This window comes from Anolis sagrei, chromosome 2 (assembly GCF_037176765.1).
Source record: "Anolis sagrei isolate rAnoSag1 chromosome 2, rAnoSag1.mat, whole genome shotgun sequence".
Lineage (NCBI taxonomy): Eukaryota > Metazoa > Chordata > Lepidosauria > Squamata > Dactyloidae > Anolis > Anolis sagrei.
The window spans coordinates 59,539,853-59,562,959 of record NC_090022.1 but is presented as its reverse complement, the minus strand read 5'-3'; the positions used below and the strand labels follow the sequence as shown (position 1 = coordinate 59,562,959).

Below are 23,107 nucleotides of genomic sequence, written 5' to 3'. Positions count from 1 at the left end.
CATAGGTCCCTGTATTATTTTAATATATTATTTTATTTCAAGAATTTATAAATAGCATCTTTGTATACAATTGAACAGGGTGGTATATGCAAAGTCACACATTTCAGCCAAAGATTAGAAGAGCTTCTTGTGAGCTATCACACTGATTCCCATTTCACTTACTTGCTGCTGCATGGTGTGAGAAATAACTACTTATCTGAAGCAGCAAACAGCTCTGATAAGCTCCATCTATATCAGCCCTGTTTTTTGGTACTGTCACAACAGGTATCCAATTGTAGCTTGTGAGACCAAAGGAAACAAAAATATTGATAATAGCTGCATTGTTCTTTTTATTTCTCTAATTTTTGCTGTCCTCCAGCCTCTCCCATAATACACAAAGTGGGGGTTTAAAATCTTTTGCTCTCTGATCATGATTTTATTCATTATCCCCACCTTGTAGCCATGTGTGGGGATAGAGCAGTATTTCTAAAAATTAATAAGTAAACCCTCTCATCCTGCATGGGCAGAGAATGAGTGCTCAATAATAGTTGGACACACACAAAGACAACTGTTTTTGAAAAGCCCAAATAATACATTCAGAAGCATTGCTGTTTTGTCTTCATTAGCATACAAAGGAACCTTGCATTACATTTGTGACCAGCAAGAGACTGAAGTTTGTATCATACGTTTTCATAGTTCCAGTCTACATCATCTGGTGTATCAGATGCATCTGATGAAATATTGAATCTATGAAGGTTTATGCTACAAACATCTTTCTCTCTGTATATTATAGAATGAAATAATGTGCTGGAGGAGTCCATTTGCTCCCTTTGACAGCTCCCTCTTAGGTTTATCTGCAAGTGAAAAAATTAAATATGAAAAATGAAAACACAAAAGTAACTGACTTGTAAGTCAGCCCTATATCAGGGGGATGGTTGTTTGTGAAATCTTAACCCAACTCTCAAACTGTTCTTTCCCCACTTTGGCTCACTGTCTCCTTGCCAAGGGGTGGGTGCTCCCGGTGGTATTTTGCAGTCATGGCTGCATAAGCACAGCCATATACAGCAGCAGCCAACATCATGAGGCACACAATCCCACAGATCACTCCAGTTATTATTACAGTGGCCAGTGCATGTCGCAAGCTCACAGGACGTGGCTTTGGCTTAGGTTCACAATGTGAGCGGCTGCCATCTCCTCCATATTCACTGGGGTGGCCATGCTTCAGGGAACTTCTGTGCTCAGAATAGTGATGGATATTGGCCTGTTGAACTTGAGAAACTGCAGGAGAGCAGATCCCATACAACTCATAAGGGATTCTGAGGACATCTTTTCCTCTCCGGTTTTCAGGTGAAGAACAGATTACAGCATCACTAATGCCTCCTGAAAAGAAAACATTTTATTAAATTCTTGGTACTTTTGAAAAATCTAAAGATCCAAAATAATGGGAGAATTGACCCCCCCCCCCCTGTAAATTACACATTACCTACTGTGCTGTGGAAACCCACTTGGTGAACTCTCAGCTCCAAAAAGCCCTGTGAGAGGTTCACTTTAGAGTCACCATAAGTTCTCTGTCCTGTTGTCCATTATATATAAAATCTGAAATTACATAATTAGAGCACTCTGCATTTTCAGCATGAAAACGGCATGGATGAAATGTGCCTTCAGCATAGAAAAAAAACTGTTTTTTCTCCATATTGCTTATGCTCACTTGCTTAACATGCCCTACTTGTGGTTTTCCCCTTTCATTATACGAAATATTCATTTTTTCTTTTTAATTCTAAGTTTCAACACAGAAAGAAAAGTGTGTGCGTGAGTGTGTGTATGTGTGTGTGTAGATTGATTGACCAAGATTCAAATAGAGGACTGATTTTGATTAACAGAAAGGGTCTATTTGTTTGGTTTGTGTAAGTAAAAAAAGAGTGCCAAGAAAATATGCGAATACACAAGATATGCTGTCTCCAAATTGCATTGGAATTAATAATAATAATAATAATAATAATAATATTTTCTAGACTGCCCTCTCTCCTTGGAGGGACTCAAGGCAGTTTACACATAAAAGGGCAAACATTCAATGTCTTGAAATGGATACAAACACATCAAAATAATACAGGATAACGGATAGTAACAGCAGAAAACTTACAAAAAAGGAATTAAGCGTCAAAATAAAATAAAAACAGGAACAGTCCACTAAGAAATAACTTGATTTCACTTCATATTTAAAATGTCTGCAAAATAAAACCATATAAAGACTGGGGAAAAGAATAATTTGTCAATGTGTATACGAATGAGATAACTTTTGAAGCTATTGAGTTGGTATAACAAATAAGACACATTTAATTATTCATACATTGTGTTCTAAAAAAAAGAGAGAGAGAGAATCCCTGAAGATCCCTGCTTTGGACTCCACCAATACACACAAATAAGCAGCAGTTTATTTATTCTTTATTTATTTACTCTATTTGTATCCTGCCTTTCTTTATCCCAAAGGGGACTCAAGGCAGCTTTACATATGGCATCTATTCAATGCCTTTGGACAACAAACAGTTAGAATGCACTTAAGTTGAAAATTAAAATTGCAATTAAAATTAAATGCACATTAAAACATATAAAACATTGCATTCACTATTAAAATAATGTTATGAAGTTATTGTTGCTGTTGTTATTATTAATACCCCACTTTTCTCCAGTCTGTGACTTAAGGTGGCCTACACCAATTAATTGAAAGTCATTAAAATTGACAGGCTCAGGTAGACAGGCTTTAAAAATGTGAGTCATGTACAGTTTTATAGATCATAGCCAGTGGTTTGAATAGGGCCTTAGGGGCCTGTGTCCCACAATAAAAAGCAGAAATAACCTACCCACATTCCAAGTCCACTTTAAAGAGTAGCTCATCATAACTGCTATTCAGTATCAACACCATAAATGCATAAACAAACATCTCTGCTGGTCTCTCTCTAGGCATGTGCCCATTAATAAATTCAGCATTTGCCTGTGTCTTCCATTTAGCACTTACATATCAATTCCATGCCCAGTTCCATATTTTCTGAATTCTTTAATACAACAAAAAATGTCATTTTCTCTACATCAGACAGACAAAATTGTCCATCCTACAACAGTTGTACCTCTCTTCAGGCATAGAGCCCGCCGGATCCCAGCACATGACGTTGATCTACTTCTAGCAGGGCTCTGTATTTCAAGAGAGGTCAAAGCATCACAAAAGGCAATGCTAGCAACATGGGAGAATTCCAGTGTTGAATAGAAAATAACAGGGGGAAGCCAGGTGGTGATACCCCCCCCCCCCAGATGGAATGAGATGAGGGGCAAGGTGGGTGAGGCAAGGCACCAGGATTGGCCCACTACCCTGCAGATTTGGTACAGAGGCTTGTGAATCGCCCCACTGCCCCTCATCAATGTGATGAGGGCCTTCATTTTTTACATTAATGTATATTTTACATTATACACCTGGCCTGGAAACACACACCCTCACCAAAGTCTGTGTATTCAGAATTTTGCACTACTGGGATATGCACACTTGTATAGGGAGGGTTTTTCTCCCTGGACTCATTTTCAGCTGTCATCAAAGAGAGATGGTGGAACAGAAATGGTGTCCCATGAACAGCAGCAGAACTCAGTCAAGTGTGTCAAAACTTGAGTGAAAATGTACTCCTCATACATTCTTACCATACATCCCTTTGTTATCCAAACACTGCTTTGATCAGCCACACCACAGAACCACTCAATTATCCTAGCAACTTAGACCTATAGCAACTCACTGCAATCTGTGTTTACAGATTAAAGCTACACTTCTTCACTGACTTTAGTGTGTCTTGCTTCTTAATAAATGTGCCTAGAACTGAAGGTTCAAGAATCAGTCTTAAACATGCTAACTAGGGAGTTTACCTCTGAATAAACATTTTTAGGATTAAGCACAATGATAGATTGTTCTGTGGTCAATGCCCATTAATACTACTCTGAAACCATTCTAAATGTTAGAAATATGACAATAGTATCTCTAGGGTTTCCTTTCAATAGGATATGTCCTCATATGAATTGCTACTATCTGAATTATTTGTTACTCTAAGCAAAGGTAGTAGTTAATGCATCATTTATCTCTTTAGTTCGATTATTTACCTTTTTGCCAACATGCTTTCAGGAGTTTGACAAAATTTGATTAATTAATGTAGGATAAGTCTATCAATGGCTATTACTCAATGTAGCTTAACAAGACCTACATGTTTAGAGGAAGGATACCTCCATACAAAATACTAAAGAACTTGCAGTAAGGTCTACATTTTCTTTAAAAAAAATATGCATCATTCTTCTAATCTAGCTGGATGGTCTGGCTCACACTGTGTATCCAAGGCAAACCTCCTGAGGTATTTCTGCAGTATGGCAGTAACTGAAACTGCTTCAGTTATGGCAGTAACTGAAACAGTAACTGCTATGAAAACTATGTTTGAAAGCAGGAAACACAAGATGAATCTGGAAGATGTTCTTTAATATAGGCTGTTTGCTCTTGTTCCCTTCCTGAGAGGAAGGAGTTGGTGATGAAATGCAGACACTTGAATGCAGCAGATTTTCTAGATCCATTTCATCTGGTTTTAGAATTGAATTTGTCTTTGAAATGATATTTGCCAAGAAAAGTGATTTGCTTGATTCTCTAGGTCCAGACCTCTCAGCATTGGTAATCTGCATTGGTTGAGTGTTGAAAGTACTTATGCAATAGTTTTGCTAGTCTTTAGGTGGTTTATTTAAGATTTATTGTACTATGTTTTAGCACTTATATTATAGAATTCCAGAAAGAATACATATATAAGTGTTGTTGTTATTATTATTATTATTATTCATGTTATATAATATTTACATGAAACTATTGTGAGACAATTTATTTGCACATGTTGACTAAGCTTCAACAAATATATAGATAACATTGATCTTTATCTTTTTCATGAAATCCAGGTGAGATAGTGAGAATTCCTAATTAGTCACGGGACACAGTAATGGGTTGACTAACAGCTAGAAAAACCAGAAAATGCAGTGATATTGTTGGTGCCTAGTTAAAGGTTATTTAAATTGCAGGTTCATGCCCTCCCTTCCATGAACGATGTGCTTTTCATTCCAGCCATGTGTCACAAGCCTAGACCCCATTTATAAATGGGAAGTTAACAAATGGTCCAAGCCACAGAATCCAGTTGAGAGACAACAGCAGAGAATAACATCAGAGAAGCCAATAGTCTGTTTCAAGTTCGAAAGCCAATTTCAAGAGAGTCCAGAATCAAGGGTTTATTCAAAAGTTCAAATGCCAGAGTCTGAAGAGATAGTCCACAGTTCAGAGATCACTAACAGTATGGGGTCACGATTCCAAAGGCTACAGTTGCTGCCAGCAACAACGTATCACACTTGATCACCTTATATGCTAGTGTCTCAAGTGTTGCTTATTTCTCTGCTAACCTAGAGGAGCAGTGAAGTTGAGCCTTCTCCCTTCATGGGTCCAAATGAGCTGGAGCACTTAACCCTTCTACTGCCTGCTCAGATGATCTTGCTTGTACTTGCTCAGCAGGCCAAGAAAAGTATTTTCCATAGACTCTTCTTCCAAGCTTGGTTGTGGAAACTACTGAGTACTGCTCAGCTCCAAATGGTAGCCCTTCAAGCAACATCTCCTCAGCCTCACTGTTAGAGCTATCCACAATACCATGTGGCTGAAGAGGTAACCAATAAAATGTATTTGTCTTTGAAGTGGCACAACACTTTTTTTTTTTACTTTTGGTCACCATACTAAAACAAGTACCATATTATATAAGTAAATATTTCCTGGGCATACGATACATATGAAATAATGAATTGTTACTTACCTCTATAGAGAAAACTTTCCAACCACAATTTAAGGCCAAATACTTCACAATTGCACTGCCAGAAATTACCTTTGAAAAGAACTACTTTCAGATTTGGAAGTGATTCCAATAGAAGTCTTTCTATTTTTTGGAGTTTATTATGCTTCAGAGATAATAAAGTTATGTGCCTTGTGTTATTTCCTAATATTCCTGGCAGACTGAATATATTGTTAAATGATAAATCCAGTTCTTTTAGGCGTGGAAGAAAACTAAATGTCTTGTTGTCTACATATCCAATATAGTTTTTAGTGAGGTTTAGAATCTGTAGGTTTTGCAGGCCTTTGAATGTGCCGGGCAATAAACCTGAGATGGAATTATTAGATAAATCCAGAATTTTTAGAGCTGATGTATCAGTGAAAGCATGTTGACTGATTTTCTGAATACGATTATTTGATAAAAGCAGTATGTGAGTTCCAACCGGTAAGTGTAAAGGGATTTCAGTAAGTCGTCGGTTCCGGCAATCCACTGTCCTTGAAAACTGGTGGCATAGGCATTTTGGAGGACAACCATTTGCCACATCTGCTAGTATGATGATACTTGAAACAAACAGCAGTGAACCTATACAATAAGAAAATAGTATTAGTGTTTGAGTAATACAAGCTATATCAACTCCTTAAAGTCTAACAAATGTATTATAGTGTAGGTTTCATGACTTGTACCCAGAGGCGGCCCTAGGTAATTTTCAACGGTAAGCAAACAGTATTTTGGCGCCCCCCTCCCCCAACAATTCACTGATATATATTTTCTGTTCGTCGTGGGAGTTCTGTGTGCCATATTTGGTTCAATTCCATCATTGGTGGAGTTCAGAATGCTCTTTGATTTTAGGTGAACTATACATCCCAGTAACTACAACTCGCATATGTCAAGGTCTATTTTCCCCCAAGAGCGCCTTAAGAGCGCCCCTGGGCAAAATCAACTATACTGCAAATGCTTACTTTGCGTAATGGGTCGAGCCGCCTCTGCTTGTACCCCACTTCATTGGATGAATGTAATGTTATCAACAGTTATAAATGTAGTATAAATAATTCAACTTCATAAATTGTCTGCCATTCCTTTCCTCCTAAGACTGTTACTAGCTCAAGACCACCCAATAGGTTTCCTGTGGCTGAGCAACAATTTGAACCTCAGTCTCCCAGAACCCTTGTCTAACACTCAAGTGTTTACATCACATTGGTTCTTTATTTATCCTAGCCATTCTCAAAACTTGGCTGATGACACATATATTCTGGAACTAAATAAGTCAATTATTTTAGAGTATGGTAAAATACTCCAGTCTGTTTCAAATCTTTGGTGATTGATTGGGACTTACTAATGAATTGTAATCGGGATTGTCTTTCTAATCTCTCTCTTTTTAGTCTTTCTAATCTGTCTTGAAGGTTTTTTGCTCCACAATAGCTCTGTCAAGGGCACTAACAAATTGAGTGTCCTGGAGTCTTGAAATGTTTTTCCACTTTCAAAAATATAAAATTGCCAATTCTGTGTGATATTTATGTAAGTTTATTCTTTTGTATTGGGATTGGCCTGTAAGAACTTAAGATCAAGTTAGATTTTGGGATATTTATCCTATGCAGAAAGGAGAAAAAGATTTCAAAGAGAAGATGGCAAAGAAATAAACCCTTTGTGTGATTGTGTTGATCCATTACTGGTGTTGCTAGAACAGATAGGAAAATAGAGTTGCCAGAATATTTCCATTTTTATCCTTTGTGTGTGCTAATAAGTAGTTGTTTATTGTGTGTGTTGGTAACCATAAACAAGTACAACGCTACCAACTAGGATAGAGTGTGTCACTGTCCAGTTTGAATAGTCAATTTGTGTTTGATTCATTCCATGTTTGAATAGAGCATTAAATTACTATTATACCAAAGAAGCTGATAAGCACCTTTTGGGAGTGTTGTAGTTATGCATGGTAGAAGTTTGGACTATATGGCCCTTGTAACCCCTCCAAATTTAAGATTCTAGTATTTTAAGTGTACCCCACACCCTCTGACTGTCCCAATTTGGCACAAACAGTCTCAATTAATCTTTTGTGGTGTCATATATTCAGCTACTTATAAACTCTCAGCTCTCTCTCCCCTTCCCACATTCCCCCTTTGTCTTCAGCATACTCCAACTGCTGCAGACTGAGTTCAGGATGCAAGAGTGGCTTGCATTTCATTAACTCAGCAGGGAGGAAAGGAGGGGGCATAATTCTTCCTTCCCAGTCTTCCCAAACAAAAACAAACTGCCTGAACCTACTACTAGCTTTTTTGTTTTTCTTCATTACTAAGATTTGTCATCTTGATCTGATGTTTCTTGCCCACTCATGCCCTGATTTTCATCTATGAAATGTTGGAGGTATGTTAAGTGAGATAGAACTACTTTCCATAAAGTTGTCAGCATGCAAGTATCTACTACCAAATTTACATCAACCATAAAAATATATAATAAATGAATTCATTTCATTTCAATCATATATTGAGAACATTTAGAGGACTCAACATTCTGTTGAATTTGGCAGCTAATATAATTCGAATTCTATATATTCAGTAATAATGTTTTGAACAAGCCTCATTATAATGAATTTTCAGGCTCAAATACATTTTCAGGTATTTTTAATGAATGAAACCCATTGGGTGGTGACCTCTGACTTGTAATAGCTGACTCCCTAAAAATGTCAAGTACACTGGCAATTTTTATGGAAAACATTTGATCTGTTGATCAATATGAACAGTCCCCTTTGTGTCAATAAGTCTTAATCAGCTTCTTGCATATCATGATGCCTTCAGTCAGATTAATTGATTAGAACAGTATCAGTGAATACTGAACAGTCTGTGAGCTTTCCTGATTTCAAGTGCTCTCTAGTTTATTTTAGTTATTTCAGTGCCAATTTGAATTACGAGATAACAATAAAATTAATGGGCTAGAGTACAGGTAGACACACACATTTGTGTGACAGGGGTTTTGTGAATGGAGCAACTATGACATTTGTGTATCAAACTGGAAGATTAAAAGAATTCTTCACTTGTCTTAAAATATCTCCATTTCAACTTACACACCTTGCTCCACAATATGGCATTCATAATTTTTATTACTGTTTTAGTAAGTCCCATTGACCATAATAGGAATTACCTCTGAGTAAAGTGCATAGGAGCCCACTTGTTCCTATTCTTGCACGTTACCCATTTGTGTTTACTGACATACCAATTTTTTTATTTCAAGTAAAAGAAGTTGTCAGAATGGTCCATAGTTCCGCAAAACAAGGTTTTGCTGATTTTAAAATATTTTATAAAATAGCTCACATCCATGGACTCAATAGTTATGTACCAGGCAACCATCTTTAATAATGGCACATGCCTGGTGGACATGTGAAAAGTTAAGCAAAGGTTTTTTCCCTAAATGTTCCACAAAGGTGATCAGTAATATCAGTAATCTCTAAGCAGAAGCCTAATAGGAGCTTCAATCTTGTACACATTTTTTGAGGGAAGTTAGTCTCATTGAAAGCAGTGAGACTGCTTATTAAACATTCAAAGGATTGAACTTCAAGTCAAAATTCAAATGTCTAGTAAAATGGTAAAGTTACTGAATGCAAAACCAAAATTAGAATGGCAGATATTTACACAGATTTAAATTTATCACTCCAGCTACCAATTGTTACATGGGGCCATCAACTGTTTTTATCTGCACATCATTTCTTAAACTTAATTCAGTAATAATAGATGAACCGCCTCAATGAATAGTATTTTCAAATTTATATGAGAAAAGTGGAGGTGCTTCATGTCCCACTTTGTCTAGTGTGGAACAGTTGGCCTCAACAAGAGGAGAGGAAGCAGATATGAGGAAGTTCATGGATTTGCTAAGATTTTAAGGCTATTTTTATGAGACAGATTATCTTAACAAAAGGTAAAAATAAAAATAAATCTTACCTTTCATGATTGCTTTTAACATGCCCAGCTTGTAGAAAAATCCATTTAAGTTTTATGCGAAGCAGTAACACTCTCTGGCAAACTTACAGTGGTTAGGACAACTGCTCAATATGTATCAATACAATGTCATCAAACTCTACCAAAAGGAAGCTTTCTAAATGCTCTTTTTCTGCCTTTGATCATGTCTCTTTTCACAATCCATTGACGGTTGCTGTGCTAACCACAGAGATTTCCTCTGCCTCTCTTCTTCAATCAGCAGGCCTTGCAGACTGTCTGTCAACCTGAGCTGGACAGCTGTAACATAGAAATCATGACCTAATAGCCTAGCCTTTTCGATTATTTAATCAACTTCAAATCCAAAGCACAAAAACAAAGCTGACTTTTCAAATCCCATGCAGTTCTTGTTTTCTCTGCTGGATTGTTGTTAGCCATGCTTTGTCAATCCTTGCAAAATCAGATGACTCCTAACTTGCGTTCCTGTCGTCCTTGTTTGTGATTGGAGGCAATGGGGTGTGTAATCTCAGTATGAAGAGGCCTTCATCTTGATTACATGGTTTTGACCGTGCACTTGTTTGCTGTTCTGGGGCTTATACTTTTGATTCCCCTGGGGATTAGCCGTGCTGACAGGATTTCACTCTATAGAGAAAACAATTTTTTGTGTTTCTCATTCTTTAAAAAACATAGATAGAAAAGAACTTCGAGCATTCAAAATAATGACTTCTTTTACTACAGGCAAAAAGAAACCGCCATATGGACTTCAGGTTTGTCTTTATGTTTTAGCTATTGCTATAGTGACTTTATGGCACGGCTGAACATATCTAACAATCCTTATACATTTTGCATATGAAGCATACATTGCCATGCAAAGAGAAGTGACAGTAAATTTATTCCCTGACCACTGAATAAGTGTCTGTCCTTCAGAAAAAGATGGGAGAAGACTAATGCAAACCTGCCAGAGATCATTTCTTCACTTGTGATGGGTTTTCTGCATTTTTGTGATGGAACTCAGAGCTGGAAACTGTCTTGGCTCACCAGATGGAGCCATTAGTTGTACTTGATGTACTATAGCTGTATACTGCCTTGATAACTAAATCCCATGGTTCAAATGTCTATTAAAGCAATGAAATCTTGTTGTCATATTTCCAGACTGGGTTCATTTATTTATTTATAGTCTAATGAAATCCTTGAGTGAATTTAATTAAAATAACCTCCAATCCAAATTAAAAGCAATAGATTTTAAATTTCAAATTATATTAAATTATTTTAAATCATATTAAATGGAAACATAATGAAAATGAGTAACAGAGAAACTGTCAGGGTGACTGCTGATTTAAAACTGAAAATAGTGTGCCTTATAGGAATTCTGGAGGAGCTTGATATTTAAATTTATCTCTCCTAATTCACAAGGCATTCCATTAATAAAATGAACATTACACAGTCCCGATTTATTTCTAGAACAGATCCTATACATCTAAAGTGTAATCTTACTCTGGTTCGTGTACCATATTTACAATTGAAAGAGCTTAGCCATAAAATCTGAATCTTTGGAAAGGTAGACAGGCACTGAATGACCTTTTCAGCATGTCTTAGATTACTACAGAACAGACCTTTTCTCGTGATCTACCTGAGATATTCCGATCACCAAGTGATTCCTTAGTATGTCATGTTACTTCCTTAGTTACTAAGGGAAAATATTGGATTTAGCCCCAAAGAGAAATCCAACCACAATCTCTATCATAAACTCTGGGTGTAATTTGTGGCATCCAGGTAGTGATTTAAAGCTGAAAATAAAGTGTGATATAAAATATAATAGTAAAAGGTAATATATGTAAACATTTCACCCCATTTGGTCAGAATGCAACAGTTTGCTTCCTCTTAGTCCCGGTGCTTCTGCAAAACCAGTGAGTTCTCCTTCCTCCATCTTCCACTCCCTTTCACATTTAGTTGTGTGCATGCATTTTTAAATCAGATGGCCTCTTCATCAGAATTTGGACCAATTTATAATGTCCCGTCTTGGTTATATTACAATTTTTTTTTGCAAAGGAAAATCCCACCCACTTATAACATTCTTCTTGCCATCACCACCATACTCAGGATCCATGACCTTGTTATGAGAAGAGAATAGCAATATAAAACACACCACATTATTTGTGAGGTTTTTGTTCTTATTTTTGATTTTAGTAAAATAAAATATCTTGTCTTGCATTTCAGATGAGTTAGTACATTATTTTACTATGTATTACCTTGAAAAATTGGCTTGCTGATTAGGTGTTTTTCCCAAGAGTGTGTAGCCCTCTTTGTGCATAAATGGGAGCCTTAAGGAATGCTACTCAGCTGCCTCTCTTATTGTGGGTAATCCTTTGCAGCTACAATTGTGTTATTTTTAGCACTAACAAATAGAAATGATGTTCACAGAGTAAGGTCATAGAAAAGTTAAGCACTATGTGAGGTTCACTTCCAACAATAACAGAGGCCTTGCTTGATGCCTTCTGTTGTGGTAGGAAAAAATACCCTTCATGTTTTTCCCCCTTTTCATTTTTAGTCAAGCATGCATACTCAATCCATCTTTTGACAACCTATGATTAGTGCTGTCCAGTTACCCTTCATACATCTGTGCCTGTTTCCAATTTCTTCTTGAAGGAGTTGGTAATAAATATGGGCAAGCCAATTGTGCCATACTGTGTAATTTTCTGTATCCTTTTTCCTGTCCTACTTCTTAATAATATCAACAATCTCATATAGTCATAAAACTTATGTGGTGAACATGTATGCAGTGATACAGATAAACCTGGCAAGAAAAATAAAGACTTTGATCTCTACCCTAACCATGCAGCAAATACCATTTTTGTCCAACATGCTAAAGTTGTTCATTGAGGAAAACTACTATATTGCTGCTTGAGCTAAGCGCTTGCATGATTTGTTCCTTTATCACAATTGAGTTTTCTGTTGGTCAGTTTCTACCATGTAAAATATACTATGAAAGTCTGCAGAGTGGTTTAGCTATCTTCAGATTCAGTATTTCCAAATACCTTCTTGGGATGTATGTGTATTTTTAGTCTCCCAACTTCTCTGGAAAGTTCATCATTAATTATGTGTACTGTAATCTGAGGCCAGTAAAAACAGATGTGAACAGTTGTTTCCCATCAATTTCATCTGTGTATCTAGAGAAATTTTTAAATTGTAGAAGAGTTATTGGAAAGAGAATTGAAATGCTTTGTCAGTTTCACCCCTACATTTAAGGGACTTCCTTGGTGTCAAGTATGTCAGTTTTACTGTTGTTGTAGTCTGCAGTAAATTTGGGAAATTCTATGAAAGAACTGCAAAGAAAATGATCTTCTTTTCTCTCACCTATCAGCAATTATGATAAAAGCCACCTCATCAGAGGTTTTGATCTTTTAATCTTTTAATTTTCCCCTTTGTCAAGGAACTTTTCATGAGCTGCCATAGTTGTTGGGGAGCCTGTACAACATCCCACCACTGATCTTTGAAGCCTGTACAAACCTTTAAGTATGCTTTACCAATAAACTATTTTAAAACAACAGCAAAAACCCTTTGAATATGATCACACATACAGAAGTCTGGGATGTTCATCAGGATACTTATCAAGCTGAAATATTTACAATAGAAAAAAACCCAGGGAAATTTTACTTTTTGCCCTTCCTGGTATGTGGGTATGTCTAGAGCAATTGAATGAGAACACTTTCTCTTAATACTACGAATGGAGGGGTTTGGTGTGTGATCATTTAATGCAAGGGTCCTCAAACTTTTTAAACAGAGGGCCAGGTCACAGTTCCTCAAACTGTTGGAGGGCCGGATTATAATTTGAAAAAAAAAAAAACATGAATGAATTCCTATGCACACTGCAGGTATCTTATTTGTAGTGCAAAAAAAAAAACACTTAATAATAATAATAATAATAATACAATCATTAAAATAAAGAACAATTTTAGCAAATATAAACTTATTAGTATTTCAATGGGAAGTATGGGCCTGCTTTTGGCTGTTGAGATAGGGTTGTTGTTGTTGTTGTTGTTGTGTGCTTTCTGAGCACAACTATGTTACTGTTACATCCTGAGCAAGGGCCAGGTAAATGAGCTTAATGGCTGTATCTGGTCCCCGGGCCTTAGTTTGAGGACCCCTGGTTTAATGACTCTCTAGCACTAAAACAAAACACTGTAAACTGGTTGGGCAACATTTCACACACACACACAGCCTGAAGTTGTTCTAGGACATTGGTTCTCAACCAGTGGGTCCCCAGGTGTTTTGGCCCACAACTCCCAGAAATCCCAGCCTGAAATTCTCATGGTGGTCTGCGAGAAGGCCTTACTGATGCATTATTTAAACTGTTATGTTTATTCATATCATGATCTGATCCCCATACGCAATATATCCCATATGCATGGAGGCATTGGGGTAATGATACAAAAAGTTTGCTAGGATAGACCCTCTTTCGCTCAGACTCAGCCCCCGCCCCCCGAATCAAACTCAGCCCCCCCCCACTCTGAATCTAAATCCTGGCTACGGGCCTGCTCCAGGGTAAATGGATTGCAGATACTGAATAATGAGACAAGTACCATCTGCTTTCACTGGGTTAATAAGAGATTTTACTATGTTACTGTTACATCCAGTTGAAACTTTGAATAATTGTAGTCCTTGAATTTCAGTGGGCTTTGGTTCAGGTTTCTTCAATGTAAACTGTGGTCTACAACAGCAAATTAAGAGCTTGAATATATGATATTACAAAATTATATGAAGTATATCCTATGTGGCATATCCTATCCTGGCCATACTATAGTTTACCTCGCGGTTTTGATGCTTGTTCATTCATTCAGTCATTTCCAACTCTTCATGACTTCATGGACCCGTCCACGCCAGACCTCCTTCAAGGTCAATCCAATCACTTCAAGGATACCATTCATCCACCTTGCCCTTGGTCAGTCCCTCTTCCTTTTTCCTTCCATTTTCCCCAGCATCATTGTCTTCTCTAAGCTTTCCTTTCTTCTCATGATGTGGCCAAAGTACTTCATCTTGGCCTCTACTATCCTTCCCTCCTATGAGCAGTCAGGCTTTATTTCTTGAAGTATGGACTGATTGGTTCTTCTTGCTGTCCAAGGTACTCTCAGAACTTTCCTCCAACACCACAGTTCAAAAGCATCTATCTTCCTTCGCTCAGCCTTCCCTATGGTCCAGCTCTCACATCCATAGGTGACTTTGGGGAATACCAGTGCTTTAACTATGCAGATCTTTGTTGCCAGTGTGATGCAATGTATCTCAAAGTTATACTTTGAATTGGCTTAATTTTATTTATTTTTGCTAGCCTCATGTGGTTTAGTGAGAACAACCAGTTACAAAATATGAGGTTCATTATGGATGCAAGAGAATCATAAACAATTAAAAGAGATCTATACCTAGAAGCTGAGTTCTTAGCAATTGGTCCAGATACCAAAAAAAAAGAAAAAGAAAAAAAAGAAAATCTTGCTTCAATCCTTAGCCTGCCTTTTGCACTAGCTGTTTGGTTTGTAGACAGGAAGGGTTTGCAAATCTGATAGTTCTGAATAGGGATGAGATGTAACTTCAAATTTAAAATAGTAGTAGCTAGACTCTAAATCAAATATTCATAAAGCTGGCTCCAGTTTTCGATGAATTTTCAGTTCATATTTACAGTTGTATATACTGTTCATCTTTAAAGAGAAAATGTTGGGCAGATAAGTATGATTAAAATTAATTGCCAAGCTCATATTGTTGCAGTAAATGGAAATGGATGAAATTTAACATAAAAGTAAGAGAAACAAAAAAAAAGCATGTTTGAAATTAAATGTAGGATTTACATGTTGTTTTATTTAAAAAATTCAGATCTTCTTAAGGGCTATACATTTGACTCAGTTTCACTTTCACATTTGATGGATAGGACATGAGACTTCAAAAAAAAACTCTGCAGTTTTCTTTGTCATAGTGTACTGTGTGCGTTTAGGGTTTGTTGGTGGTGGTGAAAGTTTATATAGATGATGTTTTAAATTATGTGATTACCTTTGTAAAATCTAGTTAATGATAATGAAATGAAATATAGCCAGCTGTCCATATTTATTGGAGTTAGGGGTGCAGGACCCTAATGAAAGTGGGGAAACTGGAAATAATCCTTCCCACACACATGCACACACACACTTTTTTAAAATCAGAGGGATCATCTTCCTATAAATCTCTGGGTCTTCTAATGCTACTCTACAGTCAATATCTTCCAAAAGTTGACCATAGAATTGTGCTGAAGGATGAAGGAACTCTAGAGAAGTGTTCTCCCTAGCAATTTCTTGGTCCTCCATCACAATTCTGTGGTCAACTTCTGACAGAGTTTGAGCAAAGGTTGACCATAAACTCACACTGAAGGACCTAGATATTCCAAAATAGTCCATATTAATGAAATCATTGGTTAATCAAATCTGCCAGTTTATCCCACAGTTGTAGACAAGTGACAGTTTATTTGTAAGCCACCCTGATTATAAGGCGCCCTGAGTCCCCCTTTGAGGGTGAAAAGGGCGGGGTATAAGTACAGTAAATAAATAATTAATAAATATTATATGATGGAGCGAAAGTCAATAAGTTTTTTTTAAGAGGGCCAGGCATTTGGTTTTTCAAAAAGTCTAATAACCTTATCACATTGAGGTTGAGAAGCGTCTTCTTTGCACCAGCACAGAGTCACCTGGAGTCCACCAGATGATGCAAAGCTACTTCTGGTAGGGCTCTGTTGGGCTCTGTGCCGGTAGTGTGCCTCCACTGCAGGAAACGGAGCCCATAGAAAAAGCCCGGGAGGAAGCATAAGGAAACCAGGGACAACAGGGGAATGTTGTGGGAAGGGATCCAATGACCCATAATGGTAAGGGAATGCAGTGTTACACTGCCCCACAGTTTCCCCTTCTGTCCTCTGGCTTCTTGACCTCAATGTGATGAGGTCATAAGTCTCCCAGATGGTTTTGGGACCTTTTCTGTTTTTCGTCATAGCTTCAGATTTAACAGACTGGTCTATGATTCATTGCTATCCTCATAAGCATGTGATTGGTAAATGTGAAGAGTCAAGTAATTATGGCATGTATTCCTGCATATGTCTAGTAAATTACTTATACTTGATTACAATTCACTGTCCAGGATGCACTGAATTTTGTCAATACACTTCCTTTTTCATCGCCAGTCAAAATGAATGAGCAAAAAGTATACAATAGTATGTATATACTAAATGCAAATTGAATTCTTCAAGCATAAAATCATTTTAACAGCATAATCTATGCACATGAAAGAGGTATCAGTAATCTTAGCTTGGCAGAAATACCAAAAAATAAAAAAAATAAGTGAATCTTAAAATAGTCCATAGCGCAATAGGATACTGGTTGGGTTTTGGTATCCTGTAACCACTGGAAATGATGAATGGAAAGCCAAGGAGGCAGCAAGGGGATGAAGTGTGGTTGACTGGCTGGATTGTGAACAGGGGCACTTCAAACTGTAGTATTTTGCTTTAGTCCCCCTTGCTCCATAGAGCATGTGCATTCTCAAGAGTATGAACTGGAGAATACTGAGTTACAGATCTCTTTAGCTATCTATACCTGTCATATCCAAGTAGTGAATGAGACTATAACAGCAGGCAGAAACTGGAATATCCCATACTATTACTCTCTATGACATTTCTGAAATGGAGTGTGGAGGTGGCAAATACTTTCCATATGATGCTGGCTGGGAGGAATGAGATGGATGCATCTGTTGCTTGCTTACTGCTGCTGCTGTTCTTCATTTCAATGGCAGGTATGTTTTACAAGCCAATATACAACAGGCTGCTGTTCCTGTGTCTCCATTTCTCTTTGTTCCCTGTTTTTATAAACCTTCAGTTTCAACCAATGTAGCAGACATGCCTGTGAAGGTTTTTTTTAAATCACGTCACAGAGAACCTCTAGTGCATTTCTTAACTGCAAGCAGATTTTAGCATGTTTTTTAAAATACTTTTCCACCCACAGAAAACTTTTATATGGAGGTGGAGAGAAAAGCAAGGTACATGGTTGAGCTTCTCATTCTTTACCACATATATGACAGTTCTGCTGTTGTCAGAAACAATAAATCCTTGTCATACTCAATTGAAGTTGAATTGTAGTGATGTTGGTATTGGATGCTGCAAAAGCAGGTCAATGAGAGATTTATTTTATAAAGAAAGTGTATTGCAAAGCACACGTTGCTTATGAAAATGGCAAGAATGTGGTTAAATGTGCTTTTGTACATTATATGCCAACAGAAGAAACTCCTAAATATTTTTAGAAATTAGGCAGGTAAAAATATCAGGCTCTTTCAATCTATTTGGGACTTAGGGAAGTTCAGTAGATATGAACCATGTGAGAATGAAAAAGGATAGAAGCTGAATCAATATAGTATTTTCCGAAGGAGAGTTATGTTGAAAAGATAAATATAAAGACTTATGAAGTGGGTTCCGGCCCTACTTACCTCTCCGAACGCATCTCCACCTATGAACCGACTAGGACATTAAGATCATCTGGGGAGGCCCTGCTCTCGATCCTGCCTGCATCATAGGCGCGTTTGGCGGGGACGAGGGACAGGGCCTTCTCGGTGGTGGCCCCTCGACTGTGGAATGCCTTACCTATAGACATCAGACAGGCCCCTTCACTGTTGGCGTTCCGGAGGAAGGTTAAGACTTGGCTTTACGAACAAGCGTTTGGTTAAACAGTGCAACTGAATACAGGAAGACAGTAAAATCGAACATAGGAAAATGGTACAAGGATTATGAGAACGGATTCTGATTTGCTGTTGAGGCGTTATGATATGATAATGATTGTTTTTTATTTTGGTTGTTATGTATAATGTGTTTTAATTGCTTATGATACTGTTGTGATAACCTGTATTATGTAAACCGCATTGAGTCGCCTAATCGGGCTGAGAAAAGCGGTATAGAAATAAAGCAAATAAATAAATAATAAATTTCAATAACTGTAGCCATTCTATTATCATTGAAGATTTTGTAAGTTTAAAGTTCACAAAAGGCATTTACACATTTATCTTTTTTACCAATTATCATTCTAATATACCAGTTATTATATCTTGCCATTACAAATAATTTCCCTGCCATTATTACAAAACCTCCTTTTCCCTAATATATTACTTCCAAGATCTAAGTGCCTTTGTGCTACATCAAGGCAAATCAAATCAAATCATTTATTTCAGTCATTGACCAGCACAGGAAATAGAGTCACATTTTCATATAAACTCGGTATGTTTCGTACATTAAAAATATAAATATAACTACTGAAGCACAATATGGGTGAGGGAGCAGAAAGGAAGGGGAAACAGGGTAAAAACATACAATGCCCAGATCCATCACCAAATTGTAGATTCAGTGAAGAAGACTACTGGAAACACAGTTAACTTTTGGGACTAGTCATTCAAGGCAAAATAATGGTTGCATGTTCTTTTAAATAGCGGGATCTATTTTTGATAGATTCCAAAGTGACAAACAGTAAATATATAATGGACCTCTAAAATGTATGATAATATCATGGCACGGATTATAAAATGAGGCATAAGCTAAACTTTAAAGGTAGCCGAGGCATTTATCTAATGAAAATACTCGCTTTTCAGTGTTTCCATTCTCTGCTATGACTGATCTCCTTACTACAGGGGAATTTGACCTTAATAAGATGTTTAGAATACATCCAACATAATCCGTAATCCCAAATAGTGATCATGATCAAGATGAGACTACAGAAAATACTTACAGCCATTATCCATTCATAAATCTTGTTGTGATTGTTTTAAATTACAATAGGAATTTCCCCAAATTAACAGTATCCCACTGTGACCACCTAAAAACTTAGAAAAACTTTCTTCACAAAAAGTAAAGTGCACACAAAACATGTTCACATTTTCATGCAAACTTTGAGAAGAGGCAGTCATATTTGGCTACATTTAAAAACTGACATGAGTAAAGATTAAGCTAAATTTACATTTGGGTAAATTGGATTTCTCTTGAATAATTTGTTGCGTCCGCCTCCCACCCACCCCCCACCCCCACCCCCACCCCCGCATTGTCTTCCTCCTGCATCCATGCTCTCTTATAGATTAGGAAACTCTCTACAGCAATTTTTCAGAGGATACATACAGTTGCTATACAAGTGTTAAAGAAAGAAAATCTCAATTCTGCTAGCACTGAATACCAAAATACACTGTTGGACACTTTCCTAAAACTTCTTGGAACAAAGTGCGAATTTTTAGTTTAGGAAAAGGGGAAAAATTAAATGTTAATTCAAATTTTAAAAATATTTATCATGTTTAAAAATTAATTAAAATGCTTTTAATTCTGATTATTTTGGAAAGCTCTGATGGAGGTGTGAAGCAGTTCAGTTCCAGAATTTAGAATTTGTAATGATGAAAGCCATTAAACATTCATGTTCTAGAGTGTTTTCATGGAATTCAGAGCAACCCAAGAACATCCTTCCATCCAATAGGCTCTTTTAACTGAACATGTAATGCCATGGGGTATTACATTAGCCATATTATTCCTCTTTGAATAGCAACTTTAGAGTGTTATGTCTACACCAGAATTATCAAAAAAGTGAAATAATTCTATCCTGTTCTCAGGGATAGGAGAAAGGTGGGTTATCAATTACGTGTGTGACTTGACAAAAAGATCCTGTTTTTGCTTCCCCCCCCCCCCCCCCCGGGTTTTGTTTACTGGAAAATTCCTGAAATCGGGAGGGGGGGGGGGATACTATTTCGTGATCCATCAGCTGGAAGCTCCATTTTCACTCCAGGAATATCCAGCCCATTGGTGACAATGGGGAAACCGATGAGGCTCCTCTATCCATCATTTTTATGGTTATTGCAACAAAAATGGCCACACTTGAAGGACACATTTACAACTGCAAGCTCCCCAAGTTTCACAACGTTTGGGTCATCTACTGATGTTTAAGAATTTTTTTAAAATTTCTACAAATAAAGTAGGAAGGCTGTTGGACTGGTACAGGAGTACACACAAGCCAGAAAGTAGGGCTGGGGAGGGAACACCAAAGACTGAGAGTCAGAGAGGTGAACTGACAGCACTGAGATAGAAGTGACAGCACTGAGATAGAACATAGAGCTAGCTAGCTCTCTCTCTTAAAAGCCATGAAAATGGTGGAGCTCACCCTGTTATAAGACATGTGATCTACTTTCTTCTTCTGATTGGCTTTTGCAAGGCTAATGGAGGAAAACTTATGCACATGGCTGCTCTTCTCACATGGCAACCAGATGCAATCAAAGACTGGCTGCCATGTGCTCTGTTATTGCCAGGCTTCAGCTGCCCCCCATGCCCTTTCTGTTTCTGGGGATCCAGGTGCTGAGTCACCTGAATCCCTCAAAAACAGTATGGCAAAATGGTATCGTGCACATCCCTAGTTATCAATTAAATTAAAACAAACAAACAAACAAATGAACAATAGACACTTGGAATATACTTGAAAGCAGATGTACAACATATTCTGGATGCACTTTTTTAAAAGTGTGCTTGCTCAATAGTGTAGTTTTCAGTTTTGTTTGATTTTCTCTCTTTTCCTAGTTGTATAGATGTTATCAATAAATAAACAGGGAAAATTTGAGGATTTAAATGTAAATTCTCAAATTATTTATTTCATTTATTTATTTATTTCATCTACTTATACCCCGCCCTTCTCACCCCGGGGGGGACTCAGGGCGGCTTACAAAGGAGGCACGATTAGATGCCCAAATCACACAACAAACAATACAAAATATAACAGTTCAACAATTAAAATGAAACATCAATACCTATTAAAATCATAAAAACTATCTCATGTCAGAGTCCATATATCAGAGTCCATATATCCATTCCATTCCATTGTCCTTGTCTATCGATAGGTCCTTTAATCAGTTGTCAGCATGGCCAAAAGCTTGGTCCCACATCCAGGTCTTTAGTTTTTTCCTAAACGCTAGAAGGGAAGTCGTCGATCTGATCTCCCCGGGGAGTGAGTTCCACAGGTGGGGGGCCACCACTGAGAAGGCCCTGCTCCTCGTCCCCGCCAGTCTCACTTGTGCCACTGGCGGGGTCGAGAGCAGGGCCTCCCCAGAAGATCTTAAACTTCGAGGTGGGATGTAGAGGGAGATCCATTCGGACAGATACACTGGGCCGGAACCGTATAGCGTTTTGTAGGTCAAAACCAGCACTTTGAATTGTGCTCGGAATTGGATCGGCAGCCAGTGGAGCTGACGCAACAGGGGGGTGGTGTGCTCCCTGTACGCTGCTCCGGTGAGCAATCTGGCTGCTTCTCGCTGGACTAGTTGAAGTTTCCGAGCAGTCTTCAAAGGCAACCCCACGTAGAGTGCGTTGCAGTAATCCAACCGGGATGTGACAAGAGCGTGGACCACCGTGGCCAGATCCGACTTCCCAAGGTACGGGCGCAGCTGGCGCACAAGTTTTAATTGTGCGAAAGATCTCCCGGCCACTGCTGAGACCTGGGGCTCCAGGCTCAGCGATGAGTCCAGGATCACTCCCAAGCTGCGAACCTGTGTCTTCAGGGGGAGTGTAACCCCGTCTAACACAGGCTGTAACCCTATACCCTGTTCGGCCTTCCGACTGACCAGTAGGACCTCTGTCTTGTCTGGATTCAATTTCAATTTGTTAGCTCTCATCCAGTCCGATACAGCGGCTAAACACCGGTTCAAGGTCTGGACAGCCTCCTTGGTGACAGGTGAGAAGGAGTGACAGATTTGGACGTCATCTGCATAGAGATAGCATCTTAGTCCGAAACTCCGAATGATCTCTCCCAGTGGCTTCATGTAGATGTTAAATAACATCGGGGACAAGATAGAACCCTGTGGGACTCCACACAACAACGGTTGTGGGGCCGAACAGGTGTCACCCAGTAACACCTTCTGGGTCCGTCCCTCAAGGAAGGATCGAAGCCACCGCAGAGCAGTGCCTCTGAGCCCCATATCAATGAGGCGGCCCAGAAGGATACCGTGATCGACGGTATCGAAGGCCGCTGAGAGGTCCAGCAGAACTAACAGGGACACACTCCCCCTGTTTAGCTCCCTGCGTAGATCATCTACCAAGGCGACCAAGGCTGTCTCAGTTCCATGTCCCGGCCTAAAGCCAGACTGTGCCGGGTCTAGATAATCAGTGTCTACCAGAAACCCCTGGAGTTGTGTTGCCACCACACGTTCCATGACCTTGCCCAAGTAGGGGAGATTGGAAACAGGCCGATAGTTGTCAAATTGAGTGGGATCCAGTGATGGTTTCTTCAACAGCGGTTTTATAATAGCTTGTTTTAAGCTCGCTGGAAATTTTCCTTCCTGTAAGGA

The 23,107-nt window shown here is 38.2% G+C and overlaps 2 protein-coding genes across 4 annotated transcripts in view; one reads left to right on the top strand and one right to left on the bottom strand.

Annotated features, from left to right (window-relative positions):
- The window catches only part of CACNA2D3 (calcium voltage-gated channel auxiliary subunit alpha2delta 3), a 674,683-nt gene that overhangs the window by 587,629 nt on the left and 63,947 nt on the right, over positions 1-23,107 (top strand). The window lies entirely within an intron of this gene.
- LRTM1 (leucine rich repeats and transmembrane domains 1) lies at positions 320-10,363 on the bottom strand. Of its 2 annotated transcripts, none has more exons than XM_060766066.2 (3): positions 9,773-10,363; positions 5,832-6,428; positions 320-1,359 (listed from the first exon to the last, which is right to left on the bottom strand). In XM_060766066.2, exons 1-3 carry the CDS (start codon positions 9,792-9,794, stop codon positions 941-943), a joined length of 1,038 nt encoding a protein of 345 aa, XP_060622049.2. In that variant the 5' UTR covers positions 9,795-10,363; the 3' UTR covers positions 320-940. The 2 variants fall into 2 exon arrangements, with proteins under 2 accessions (XP_060622049.2, XP_060622051.2); XM_060766068.2 differs by having other exon boundaries at positions 5,901-6,428.

What these genes read in the sequence shown, in the direction of transcription:
- LRTM1 (XM_060766066.2), bottom strand. Translation starts at nt 9,794, where the DNA reads ATGTTAAAAGCAATCATGAAAG. An exon ending in GTTAAAAGCAATCATGAAAG is followed by an intron (nt 6,429 to 9,772) that starts GTAAGATTTATT and finishes CTTATTGTATAG; the next exon opens with GTTCACTGCTGTTTGTTTCA. An exon ending in GGAAAGTTTTCTCTATAGAG is followed by an intron (nt 1,360 to 5,831) that starts GTAAGTAACAAT and finishes TTTTCTTTTCAG; the next exon opens with GAGGCATTAGTGATGCTGTA.